The 13,924-nt window shown below is 38.9% G+C and overlaps 1 protein-coding gene across 14 annotated transcripts in view; it reads right to left on the minus strand.

The window, feature by feature from the left end:
• The window catches only part of BAZ2B (bromodomain adjacent to zinc finger domain 2B), a 115,791-nt gene that overhangs the window by 4,734 nt on the left and 97,133 nt on the right, over positions 1 to 13,924 (minus strand). For 8 of the 14 annotated variants that reach the window (XM_032692938.1, XM_032692951.1, XM_032692947.1 and 5 more), the window contains 9 exons: positions 10,030 to 10,270; positions 8,341 to 8,403; positions 7,007 to 7,151; positions 4,914 to 5,575; positions 4,124 to 4,400; positions 3,793 to 3,948; positions 3,216 to 3,376; positions 2,004 to 2,314; positions 1,483 to 1,618 (listed from right to left, as the gene is read on the minus strand). In XM_032692938.1, the coding sequence (XP_032548829.1) occupies positions 1,483 to 1,618; positions 2,004 to 2,314; positions 3,216 to 3,376; positions 3,793 to 3,948; positions 4,124 to 4,400; positions 4,914 to 5,575; positions 7,007 to 7,151; positions 8,341 to 8,403; positions 10,030 to 10,270 (2,152 nt within the window). The remainder of the gene's footprint in view (positions 1 to 1,482; positions 1,619 to 2,003; positions 2,315 to 3,215; positions 3,377 to 3,792; positions 3,949 to 4,123; positions 4,401 to 4,913; positions 5,576 to 7,006; positions 7,152 to 8,340; positions 8,404 to 10,029; positions 10,271 to 13,924) is intronic. The other 6 variants (XM_032692950.1, XM_032692949.1, XM_032692948.1 and 3 more) reach the window with 3 other exon arrangements.

Genomic DNA, 13,924 nt, shown 5'->3' on the forward strand with positions numbered 1-13,924 from the left:
GATCACATCTGAAAAGGAATATACGCAGCATGTGAGGAACTGATCTAAAGGCTACATTTGGGAACACATTGGAAAAGCAATTCATTAAAAGATAGGTTTCCTGCAGCACACAGAAGTATGAGCACTTTTTGTAATTCATTAATGTCTGTGATAAGTAAAGGTATCTTTAGACCTATCAAAACCCTCTGGCCCACACATATGATCTCAGAACTCTTCATTTATGCCCACACTGCATATGTAAGTTGCTACTTAATAAAGAAAATTTATATTTTACAAGAGTATTTCCAAATAATTACCAGTAACGATCTTATCCAAAGGCTGCTGTGAACAAATTCAGTAAGGCAAAACAAATGATCCCATCACTTCCTAAAATTCACACTAACTTATCTACAGGATTGTCAATTTTTTTACATACACTGTGTGATTTTGCTACTCCCCTATACCTAGAAATTTGTTTCAGGAACTTGAAAGAACTCCAAATGTTTTCACCAAATACTTATGTTTACTGTGTAATTAAATGCAGAGAATATTTCAATAAAATTGAGAATGATACTTTTCTTTCTGGATAATAAATTACTGCATCTTGAAACGTTCAAATGCCTTTTCAGGCTCTCCTACCAAATTCATAAGCTTTTTGCACTGAAGATACAACTCTAAACTTATATAAACTAAAGGATACAGCCTTACATTACAGTTTTTATTTCAATCATCCTTTAATTGTCCAGGTGTAATTAGAATCTGTATAGGACTGGCAGAAATTACAGAAACAGGAAGGAGACCACAAATGGAAGAATCACTTTTGGCACTCACTATACACCACTGGCCATACTTGACCACATCATAATCACTATTTCTGTAGTAATAGTTTTGTTTTCAGAACTTTGAGGTTCAGTGGACCATGCAAATTTTGACCCAGGCCCTCTCTCTGCGTGCTTTTTCTGTATATGCAGTTATCACAGACTGACATGCTAAGTTACAAGGAAACAGGTACTTTGGCCTGTCTGCTCACACACCAATTGTGTGCCCAATTTGTATGTTCCATTGTGAGAACTGTGAGTGCAAAGGAGCCACATGCTGGGAGCATCTCAACTTTCTGAAAAATGAAGTCCTTAACTGGGGTATGTGATGCTGAACCTCCATAAAGCTTGTGTCATGGATGAGATCAGAAACACTCCATCAGACAGAGTACCTTCCATCAGATGGAGCCAGCAATGACTCTCTTTTACGCAGATGTCATCATCAGAGAATAATTACCATCTTAAAGTAACCAGTTACAAGGGCTTTTTACCTTATCAAGTTCAGGATGCTGAATTTGGCAAGCAAGGGCCAATCTTTTCCATTAGGCTTATTCATCTATGCCCACTGTACGGATTAACTGTGTGAGGTTTCATGTGAAATAATAACAAATGCATTATTCCCCATGGCAACTAAATGTCTAAAATAGGAAAAGAGGATAAGAGTGAAAGCAGTTTAGATACTTACAACTTTCATGATAGATTTTTCCCATGCTATTGATTTCTGTAACTGCTGAATGCACAGAGCTACCTGTGCAGCACTGCGTGCCTCTGACAATGCCCTTCTCCACACTCTCAGCCCTGGAGCAATATCCTCTTCAGTTCTGCATTGAGATACAGAGAAATTAAGTAGGTCACACGCGTGTTTGCTCATTTGAAACGTGGAACAATCATTATCACACTGAAAGCCAAGCAATGACAAAACGTACACAGCCAATAAGTATAAGGTTTAAGCAACTAAATTTCATGTAGTGCACAGACTGTGGCTACGTGCCTCAAAGCTTAGTCACAATCAGTTAAATATAAGATAACTTTGCAAGATTATCAACAAACATAACAAAAAAAATCTTTACAAAGCACCATGCAGAATAACATGATCCATATGGATCACAGACATACAAGAAAGTACATAGATAACAGGCAATAAGAAAATAGGCTCCAATTAGCAAAGAAGCACAATAATTTTTCAAGTTAATCTCAATGACCTACCCGTCACCATCACCACTAATGGATGGTGCAGGAGCAGGGACAGTAACTGTGCCCACATTATCCAGTTTGATCTGAATGGTGGTACTTAAGGGGCTCTTCAGATACCTTCTCTCTATGTTCCGCTCCAAGTCAGCCAGCCTGGTTACAGCTATATCTAGAGGGTTGTCACTCCTCCGCTCTACAGAGCTGGCACTGCCTTCTCCGCCTCCAGCACAATCCCCATCGTGCTTCTTGTGCAATCTAGTAATTGACTTATGGTCACGATATACCAAGTCGTCTCTCTCTGATGCAGGTTCAGGACACAGCCAACCCTATGTCAACAGAAAGGTTTGTGCATTTATTGGGTGCCGTTAACTCAGTGTGTAAACAGAGGAACTGTCCTATGGAATCAAACTAAGTAACTGAAGCGCTGTTTCCAGTAGATCTTGGTTACTTGTAATCCATCTGTAGAGACAGTTTCCAAAATATCCAGAGAACTAAAATAATTAATCAAAAAAATACAAGCATTACCAGACTTTCTGAAGGGACCTTTATTCACACAACATTCTTACCCCCTTGTGAAGTATCCTGTTCTATTGGTGGAAACACCAGATCAGGTCTACCTGTCCAGCAGGCTCATGAAACAATGTATACACTGGTCACACAGAAATAACATCCACCTCACACCCAAACTAGATTCCAAACACTGCATCTGTACTATAACCAAACGTATGTAACTTGATAACCTTACACCCACCTTGGAAAAATTCCAAATTCCAGAGAATTCTTAACTCTGTCACACTCACAACACTCACATGTTCTCCGTGACTCTGCAATACTTGAGCAGAGTATTATGATGTGCTTGTAGGCTTTTCTGAAAGTATTAACAGCAACAGTCACACAAACCAGGCAAAACTGTGACAAACCCCCTGAGAGTTAAGCAGTGTGTGCAATACAATCTGTGCATTTACAGGAAGTTAACAAAACATGCAGAGAACTGCACTGCAGGACAACACTCCAGGAAATGCCACTCTGAGCACCTTCAGTTGAAGACTGAACGGCAATAAAATGTTTCAAACACAAATTTCCAGGATACTGCGGCAGCGTATTTGTTTTATTTGCAGGCAATTAGGATGGAGTAAGAAGGCACTTACCACCAGCAAAAGGACTGTTACCTGCTTTAAATTCTTACCGCTTATTTTAAAGAGACATTTTACTAAAAGTTGGTTTTACCTTAACTTGTAAACTAGCTGATGCAACTCTCCTCTCTAGGTCTTCCACCTGCTGAAGAATAGCAAGATCCATCTCCATTGCTTGTTCTTCTACTGACCAGTTTTCCACAACATCCCGAGTTACCTGGTTATCTTCATTTTCATTGGTATCAATAATTGCAACTGTATTTGAGAATCACATTTTTATTATTTTAATTAGCATTGTAACTTCTCTGGTAAATCTAAGCTGATTTACCCGTCACTCAAGTCAAATGCTGAAGAACTGTTGTAGAAGTGTACTATTCTTAAAATACCTAGTATGGACAGTAAATTCTGTACGCTTTCAAACTTGCAATTTAAAGGCCAGAAGGGAAGGAAAGGCAAGGCTGAGCTAGAGTGTTACCGAGATGGAAAGAGCTCACTAGAGCAATTTATATGCAATGGCATTTCTCCAATCCAAGGCTGGTGAAAATGCAACTACAGACAAGGAGACCTTTACCTTTTTTCTCCAGCCACTCTGTTCTAAACACATCTCAAAAAGCTCTAAGCAGTTGTCTGATGCCCCAATACCATGTGTAATATAAATATCAGCTACATACCATCCTTGTTTTTGATGCAGGCCAGAGTGATATAATCCATGTGTTTCTGTATTTGCTTTTGTAAGGCCTTTTCTCTTATTCCCCTGAGATGCAGTACTTTAAGCAAAGATTTTAGGTCCTCTGGATCAGTAATCCTCCACCACCCATACTGCATTTCTAAATCAAGATAAGCATACAAACACTTTGCAGGCATTTTTTCATGTGATCACACACAATCAGATTAGAAAATCAATAGGAAAATTATTAAAAAGAAAATAAATTTTAACATCACAGTGGCATTGTAGAAATTATCCTTTCACATAGTTCCATCTTATTTTTGTATTAGACTTACCTTCAGGTATAGGCTTCGGGTTAGGATAATCTACTGGCTTGGCTACTTCAGCTGCTGTAGAAGGGGTAGAAGCAATTTTTTCAGTTTGTACTGCTGGTGATTCACTTTTACTTGCAGGAACACTAGATGCCACGAACGAGTTACCATTCGCTTCTGATAATCCCAACCCTGATCCAAGAGCAGGTAAAGGAGACGGAAATGGGACATTTGAAGTAAGAACGCCCGTAGGCCATCCACAAAACTGAAGTCCCATTATAGGCAGTCCAGTCTTCATCTGCTACAGAGCACAAATACCATTATTATCGCCAAGAAACTTGAATTATGATGCTATTTATCAAACAATAATCAAAATATAAAGGAGGTCTTTACTCAGTACTTCAACTGGTTTCAGAAAAACTAACGTAACACTGGCGTGTAAATGCTTCCTATTAGGGTCCTGTTAATGCTAACAAAATAACAGCTTTTAAAGGTAGGGTGTGGTGTATCACACTTCTAAAAACTAATTTTTATTTACTTGCTTTCCATTTAGTATCAGTGGCCAACAACCTAAAAGACAAATCAAGTCACCGAAATACATGTACAAAATGTCATACATTGACTAACCTAATTTTACACATCTTAATCTAGTATTATACAACTTCTGTAGTTAGTTACCAACATTTAGAAACAGAAAAAAAAATAAAGAAATGAAGATATAATGATTGCACGTCTGTGAAATTATTTGTCTAAACAGAAATCCTGCCCAAATAAGCACTGCAAATTCAAACTATTCCAAAGTGAGTTTGTTTACCTGCAGCGGTGACAGTGCAAAAGGACTTAATCCCATGGGACTCTGCGCAGAGGTGGAGCCCAGGAGAGGCGATGGCACAGGTGACGGGGACTTGGATGGTGGCTGTGACTGAGGGGTCAGGGGGGCTGCAGGGGCTGCCGTGTCCACCTGGGTCACCGAGGTGTCGTCGCAGGGCACCCGCGGTAACAGGCTGAACCACTGCCTGCTCTTCTCAGTCAGAGTCTTCAGCAACTGATCGTTGGGAATCAGTGCAGAACTGTAAAACTTCCCTGTCCCACTTGCATTAGGACTGAAAAGATTAGCAGAGTCAGACTTCTCCATGGAGCTTTGTGACACACTGGGCTGCAGACTGCAGAGAGAGGGTTTGGAGTTGCTCGGGTAAGATAATGTGCAGCCATTTGTTGCACTGCCATTAGGTTTTGGGGACATAATGTCAGATTCAGGTGGCATTTTTGCTACTTCTAACAGTTTGCTTAATTTTGAAAATGACCCAGGTTTTTGTAAAAACAAATTAGTGCTGTCCTTTTCTTTCAGATCTTCCTTTTGCTCACAGTGAGTTGCAGCTAAACAATGTAATTTTTCTTCTGTTTCAAATTCTTCTTTGATATGCATACTTTCTTCCTTTTTTAACTTCTCTTTTTCTTTAGCAATTTCTTCTAGACCTAAAATTGTACAAGAAACAGATTAAATATAATAGATAACTAATTAAATAATTTCAATCATCACAGTTAAATAAATTACTTCACTTTTGGCTCAACACATGCTAGACCCCAATGTCTTCGTTGTTGTTGCTGTTGTTAATGAAATCACTTCTCACTTCACAGAGGGAAACAAGTTTCCAGGCATACAGATTTAAACCCTACTAAACACCTGGAGGAGAAATAACTCCACTGTAGCTAACATACTACAGGATTCACCCATCTGAAGCAGTTTACCAAGCAGGGCCAAGTCTTTGAAAGGAACAATTTTTTGCCAGCTTTCTTCCTGCAAGACTCTCTGTGCTTTATCAAAAAGCTCCTCTATTATCAAGAGGGTATAGTGTCTGCAGCCTTAAGCTTATTTTTGCAAGAAAGATAATTCATTAAACTCACAGCCAACTATGAAGTGGAAAACCAACATTCCTGTTGTGAAATCAAATATTCCCCAAATACTGAAACACAGAATTAAATATTTTACCTCTTTCAATAAAAATCATTAACAATTCTGTCTGTGAAATAATGTCAACATTCTGGAAAGTTTATACTCTTTCGAGAGCCACCCAACATGACGACTGGAACTCTCCACACAGCTAAGCAGACACTGTAACATCTAAGCAACTTAAAGTACAACAAGCAGAAGCTGACTGCAAAACCAGATTTCTTCAAACATAGGAGGTACAAAAGATCTGAAGATCTACCTTTCATGAAAAGAAAAACATTTTTCTTTGCACTCCTAGTCTTTCTTAACCGTTTCTCTTCTACTCTTATACTGACTGCCAACTTAGACAAAGTCTTAAGAAGTCCAAAATGTGATGGAAAACTGTCAGCAAAAATCCAGCATTCCAATTTATTAATTTATGTTCATCAGATACTGCAGTCGCAAATAAACGAAGGTCCTGCTTCTGGTTTGCGACCAGCACATCCACATTTCACTGCAAGAAAATGATTTTCCCATTTTGGCAGACACCTATTATATCTTCAAGCACAAAAGTATCTGTGTACTTGCAGAAAATCTAACAACTGAAGATGAAAACAATTTTCTGCATTCTACAGTCATCCTAGTTTTCACACGTAGAGTTCACTGCCATAGGGGAACATGAAATAGTTCAGGAAGAGTCAAAAAACACCACGAGCAGGTAAATATGAAAAAGCAAAATATGTAGAAGTACAAAAACTGAAAACTTCCAAAATAACAATCCTCATTTTGAAAGGTATTAACTGATCTTTCATCACCAGAAAGAGACATCAGAGACACCCACATGAGTGGAGAGGTCTATTGACAGCAGCCTGCTGAGCATCTGGTTGAGGGTGAAGACAAAACCAGCGCCTCTGAGACGGGCAGCATGTCTTGGTCTGGTGTACCTTTGTGTGCCATCACTCCTTTATGGCTCTTACCTTCACCACTTTCCATGCCTTCCACAAAAATTCCCCCACACTGGGGCAGAATCCAGTACCGGCGCCTGTAACGGTCCTGACCAAACATCATCGAACGCAAACAGTGCGAAGCTTCAAATAACTTCTTTCTGTACTGGCTTTGTTGCTGTTTTAAGAAAAAGAAAGCATTATAATTCAGTGGGGGTGGGGAACCTCATTGCAACAGACAACATCTCCTGGCTACTAGACTGAACAGAAGCTCAAGGGTCACGCGAGGAGGCTCTCTCAGAGATTCGGAGCAGGGGGGTGTCTCTGTGTTACCTGATACTCTACTCACAACTGCTGCCTTTATAACTTTATTTACAGAGTTCCCTTTAAAAAATCAATTAAATCACTTCCTTGTTCGGCCTAGAAACACACTGTGATGGTAGATCCTGTCTTTTTCTCTCTGACTCTCAAAAAGCAATGGATCAAAGGTTTCTATGCACAAGAACAGTTAAAATGCTATCAAATATACAGCATCAGCAAACGGTGAACAGAGCCCTGAAAATACCTGATAGTGCAGGTCCTGATGGGAAACCAATGGGATATTTTAACTGTTTATGAAAGAATGAGAACAACAAGGCACAGAAATAAATTCTTCAAACATAACACAATTCTATGAGGGGGGCCAACAAGAACTTCAGTTTGTTTATTCAATTCTTGCTCTACTAAATTGGCACTGCTGGAAGTCAGGTGGAATTCTGGACAGCTAATTTATTGTGATTTGGAACATGAGAGAAACCAAAACACAAAATCTTAAATGACAAATTTTCTAATACAAAGAATAAAAACGTGTGCCATGAGCACCCCTATCTACAGCATTGTACTGTTCTCATTTACACTTCTCTTCCTAGTCCATTGCTGCTTCTTTCAAAATGTCAAGCCCAGACATCTCTGTCTCGGGCTTGAAGCTCCAGAAATCAGCCATGCAAAGGAAGGCATGAGAACCACAATCCATTGTACAACAGAAGCACTGCTTCATGTACACAAAATTTGTCACTGCAAGGATCAACAGACGGAAGTAAATCAATTAGGTCTGGATAAAAATAACATTACTTTTTATTCTCAGAAATGCAAATATATTAACAACTATTATTATTAACTGTCTTTTGAGTGACAACCACTTCCTGCCACCAGACTAAACTTGCAATTCTGGTGTCTGAACAGTAGCATCATTCATATTTTCACAAAACAAAAGCCGATCCTTATTTCCTTTTGTATTAATTTGGAGCATTGAAAATGATGGTAAACATTTTAACTCATGACATCCAGTGATCAAATTTGTAGTATAACAAAAACAAATGATCTCTCACCTTTGTCAGTTTTTCAATCTGCTTCTCTAGTTCTTCAACACTTGCTGTCTGGTCCCCATCATCCTATAATCACCAAATATACTGTCACACCAAATTTATTTCATAATACAAGCATACTACTATGTCTTACCATTATTACAGTAAAAAGATGTAACAGAAAAGAGAGGCAAATACTAAGGAAAAAATAAAGTTCAAATTGTGTGCTTGTTCAATGTATTTGACTAGGAACAACATAACTGAAAAAAGGAAACACCTTTAATCCTTTCCAAACATCCTAGATGCGTAGGGAGGAGAAGGTTCATGGCCAAATGTTTGTTGAAAACGTTCTTTTACTGGAAGAAATAATTCAGTTTGTGCATGAACACTCAACACTACAGAATTTAATCTTAGTTTCTATGAAGTTTTTTTGATATTCAAATTAATTTTAAGAGGTTTTCATGCCTAAAATAATGGATCTCTTAAAGTCTTATTTAGAAGTGTTTGGTAAGTCCACACTTGCATTTTATTTCAATGTCTACATGAAACTGTAGAGCCACTTTAAATTACAACTGCTATAAAAGTTACAGCACCAACCCTGCTGATTTTTGAAGAGGAATGCACCCATGATTAAGTCTATAGTTGCCTTCTTCTTGACAGTTTAAAAATGGGAGTCTTTTCCATAAAGAGAGTTTCAATTTAGTTCAAGAAAGTCTTTCTTGATAATAGTAAGTTTCCAAAAGAATACAACCAAAATCATCCACACCCTAAGATACAGGCCTTGTATTTCTTGGTTCTGTAAAAGTGTACCAGAATGAAGCCTCCTGAAATACCACAGAGAGCACAAATGCAATGGAACTTCTGCTAGATCAGAAGATTAATTTCTCTACAGAGTTACAGGAATTTTGCCTATGAAATGCCCAGGGCACCAAAACAGGAGATTGTACAAAAGGGAAAAGGATTAAGGGAGGGATTTGAGATCAGAAATCTAAATATGACTTATTTTTAATTCTGAATTATTTGTAAGAACTTTGTGCTATTCCTCTAAGGTATTGTCTTAAATTCACACACATTACAGTATTTGAAATCAATCGAGAACAACAGCACAAAGGGCTGTTCCTACCCTAGAAATTAGTTGGGTTTCTAATAAAGGGCATTTGCAAAGATCTGAGTTAATATGTTGGATTCAAGCATTGTTCAAGCAGTCTTAAAAATTTCCTTTGAACCTTGCACAAACGGATCATTTTCAGGCAAACGGTGCAACACCCTGTGCACTAAAATACAGTATTTGGTATTGCTTGTGTCTTCTATCAGGTTCCATACAGGGGAAGCCTGGGCATTTCTATTAAAAATCAGCTCAACAAGCTAAAAACATTTCAGTGATCCTTCCTGTATTGCATCTGCTACTGACCACCCAAATTTATCATCCTGTGATCAAACACAGCCAAGCAGTGACTACCCTGGATTTGCGAAAAAAATACACAGCAAGGTCACAGTCAGGCTTTATAATAGAGAATGTTAAATATAACTTGACACTTCTATTTATTAGTTAACAAAATAATTGAAACTAATAAAAATTTAAAAACGTTAGAGGTAAGTTATTCCCTCCTTTTTATTGCAACATTTTGGGCAAGCAGTGCCATATTACAGAGAAACAGAAGGAAAACAAGTTTTAACTTATTAGTAAATCTGGTTTCGCTTGAAATCCCTCACCTCATCCTCACAAACATCTGCCTTCTTTCCTTTTTTCTCATCTTTGTCCTCTTCATCCTCATCCTCCTCATCTGCCTGGTCCTCGCTGTCCTCCTCGTCGTCGTCGTCGTCGTCGCTGTCGCCCTTCCGGCGGCGCTTGCGGCCGGGCTGGGGGGGCTCCAGGGAATGCGGCTCCTCGCCCCCCTCGCCGCCCCCCGCGGCCTCGCGCTTCCCCGTCTTCTTGGCGTGGATGATCCTGAGCCTGGGAACACACAAGGGGGGAAACTATGGACTGTGTCTGCAGCATAAACATTCCTCTCTTCCTATGCAGCTGAGAGAAAATCAGACAGTTTAGACTTAAATTAGAGCTTCTGTTCTAATATGAGATTATATCTTCTCAGTATTTATTGTCATTAGTCAACATGAAAAATTGAGGTTATAAAACCCCTTAAGACTCTTAATTCCGTTCTGAATGGACTTTGTTTCTCCCAGGTGATTTTACTGCATAACTCTTTAGAAGAAATGAAACACGGGAGGGATTTTGAGAAGTCAGAAAAGACGATCAGAAGAAAGAACAATTTCAACTTATCTTTTATTTACTGCATCTAAGGATATGATGATAAAATACCTGTGTCTGAGGAAGGAGGGAAAGGCAAAAATCCTCAGTTGGAAGTGTGAAATTATTTATATTTGCACGGAAACAGCAAGGTTAGTTTAATTTTTTTTCTTTTTATTTCCTCCCCCCACAATTTTAATAAATTTTTAATATTATTTTAGTCCTTTGGCTGATGTTTTTATTCTAGGATATATACTTTTTTTCCCCTGGAAATCTTAGCTCCCTCAACTATCAGCAGATTACTCAAACTGTCATTTTTCCTTTTATGAAAGAAAAGGGAAACTTACATACCAGTAATTATGGTTGTAGTAGACCTTCTTCTTCTACAAAACCCCTATAAGACAAGATTCCACACAGCAAAAATTACAGTTCCACCTCTCAGGGAGCTAGCAGGCAAACATGCTGAACCACAGGAGGTATAAATAGCCAGGCCAAACCAGTCACTTTATAACGCAGACCAAAAATGCAACTGATTTAGAAGAGATTCATAAACATGTAGGAAAGACAAAGATTTTGTAAGAGATGACTGGAAGAAGGTAGGATGGGAAAAGTAGGATGGTAACGACAAACACAATTACCAGGACGTAATTTTTCCTTGTCGTACTCCTCTCTCTTCCCATCCTACAGAACAATATTCCATACAGCAAGTGGCTACAGGTCCGATGAGTGCAGTCCAAGCACTGGCTCCGGGACACTCTGACAAAGGGATCAGCCCTGGAAAATGCTGCTGGACAGAGCCAGGACCCAACAGCACAGCCTGGGATGAAGGTGCCGCCGTTCGACTGGGAGCAGCGCTTTTTAGAAAAAAGACTGTTAGGCAAGAAATCATCAAGGGGAAGTGAAAACTGCTGGGCTTTGGTTTTTTGGTGTGGTTTTGTTGTTGGTTTGGGTTTGGGTTTTATGCAGTGGTTAATCCACTGGAGAATTTAGAAAGTTTTATGCTTTTATTTTTCCAAAACAAATGGATGTTTACCTATTTCAGCAATTCAAAATACTTTTTGATAAAAAAAATTTCTCAAGCCTCTCAGTGAACTTGGAAGCAAGTAACATTTTCAGGTTTTGTGCAAAAAGCCTTAGTGCCATTGAGTATCGATACTACCCATGCTCTGAATTACATATTTTTGAAAAAAATTTCCCTTTTATAAGGATAACTTCCAGCCATCAAATCTTCTTCACGTGGACTAGAAATTCCTGCCTATACACAGGAATTAACTATCACAGTCACTAGTCAATGAGTGGATTGACTGCTGCGTGACTGCATGATTTCAGAGACAATTTAGACTAAGATAATCTTGAAGACAATTCAGTAATAAAGCTGGCAAGTGGAAGTTCAATGACCAGCAAACACCTTTTTCATATACCTAAAAGAAATGAGAAGAAGCAAAAAAGGCTACTTTTGCTGACAGCAAAAATGGAGATGTAATGCTGTCAAGCACTAAAGGAAGCTTTGCACAACACTGCAAATTATCAAGGATGGAAACGAACCAAAGATGCTCCCTTCTGACAGCACCACAAGTGTATGAAGGCAGCAGTCTGTATCCAGAGCAGCACAGAGGCAGAAACCAATGATATGACTTTAAAAATGTTCAGGTATTTCAAGAAGCAGCATAATTTTCCTGCTGCTACCTAGACATATGGCTCACTGAGAGAAGAAAACCTTCACTCACAAAACTGTCCTGGCTTTCTCATTTACAGGTATGGACCAAAACCACACCTGCAGCTGCTGAGAGAATCATAAAGTCTACTGGACCATAAAAAGAGTGGATGGCACATCAAAGAACCAGATGTGTGACTTAAGCCTGCTCTAATCTCACCTATAATGTTTACTAGATCATATAAGGAAAATTCATCTTCTGACAATTTTCATGCCTTCCTCCTAGTTTTTGCACATCAGTATCAGGTAGTACCAAGGCAAAGAAATTCTTAACATCATACTTATAACATGCTTCACCTTGGGTCTCAAAAAATGAAAGTTTCACAAATCGGCATTAGTACCTCCTACGCAAACTCAGGGTGTAATTTCTCCCCTTTCATATACCATCATCAGTTGAGATGGCTTCATTCAACAGAACTTAACTTACACAGAGCATGCCATAATACTGGTGTGTTAAAAAGAACACTGTTACAGTGAAAAATCTGTTTTGCAGTACTTCAAGTCCTGTAAAAACAACCAGATATCATGTGATTCTTCAAGTGGCTCTATTTCAATTTTTTTCCATTTTATATTGATCAAGCTACAAAAGAGATGCCAAAGAGAAGACATGTAATGGAAAAGGAGATACTGAGACTGATTATCTAGTTAAAAAAATCACCAAACCATCTCAGGTGAGACAGCCTTTTGACCACAGCTGTCATACAGAAAGCACAAAGAAAGATGAACTGATTGTATGAGACGGGTGCCTTTACAAAAATGGTGATTAGTATCAAGATTCACATCAAAATGTAACAGAGAAGGAATCAGATGCAATCTGTCACTGATCATCAGCTAAGCAGAAACTGTCCAGGCAGCTCAGAATTCAATTTCCAACCATACTTATCAAGATCCTATGGGGAAGGAGAAGAGGAGGGACAGCAGCAAGGGGGGAAAAGGAGCATCCCTTAAAATAAAATATAATTCCTTTTTCCAACTTGGGATTTTAATGTTGCTTTTTTGTATCTTTCAAGGCACAGGCTTTTATATTTTATTTCTGCCCCCCTTCCCAGCTGAGAAGCTTATCTGATTACAAGTGAAAACAGGCACAAAAAAATCGCTCAGTGAAAATATCTGATACAGGCAGAATCTCTTCTCATCCCACTTGGATACACCTCCAGCCAGCCTTTACCACAGCAAACACTGGCAAGCCAGGCTGAGATCAAATAAACCCATTCCTCAGCATCCATTATCCATCCACTCCACACTTCCCACACAATAGGATGTACTGAGGAGCTCCTAAAGGTCCGTGGGCACGTGAAAAGAGGTCACATTTGCTGATCACACTGTGAGCGGGCAAGAAACCAGGTATTCCCATGCAAAACTGTTTGGGACTGGGATGCTTAAAAATTAGACTGAGATGTGAATGGATGGGGAAGGTACCGTGTAAGAATGAAGTCTGGAAGCAGAAAAAAGACCAAAAAGAAGACTGAAATGTACAGATTTCTTTTCAGAGAAGCCCCAGAACAGTTGTAAGAGTTTACGAGAAACACCAACTGACATAATAAAGAAAAGAACATTGTTTAAATTGATCAAAGGTGGCTCTTCTAAAAAGCTTCTTAGAGTTCATCAGAAAAACAGTGGAAAATCCAAAAATTTTGAACCAAGGA

This window comes from Chiroxiphia lanceolata, chromosome 7 (genome assembly GCF_009829145.1).
Source record: "Chiroxiphia lanceolata isolate bChiLan1 chromosome 7, bChiLan1.pri, whole genome shotgun sequence".
In the NCBI taxonomy this organism is placed as follows: domain Eukaryota; kingdom Metazoa; phylum Chordata; class Aves; order Passeriformes; family Pipridae; genus Chiroxiphia; species Chiroxiphia lanceolata.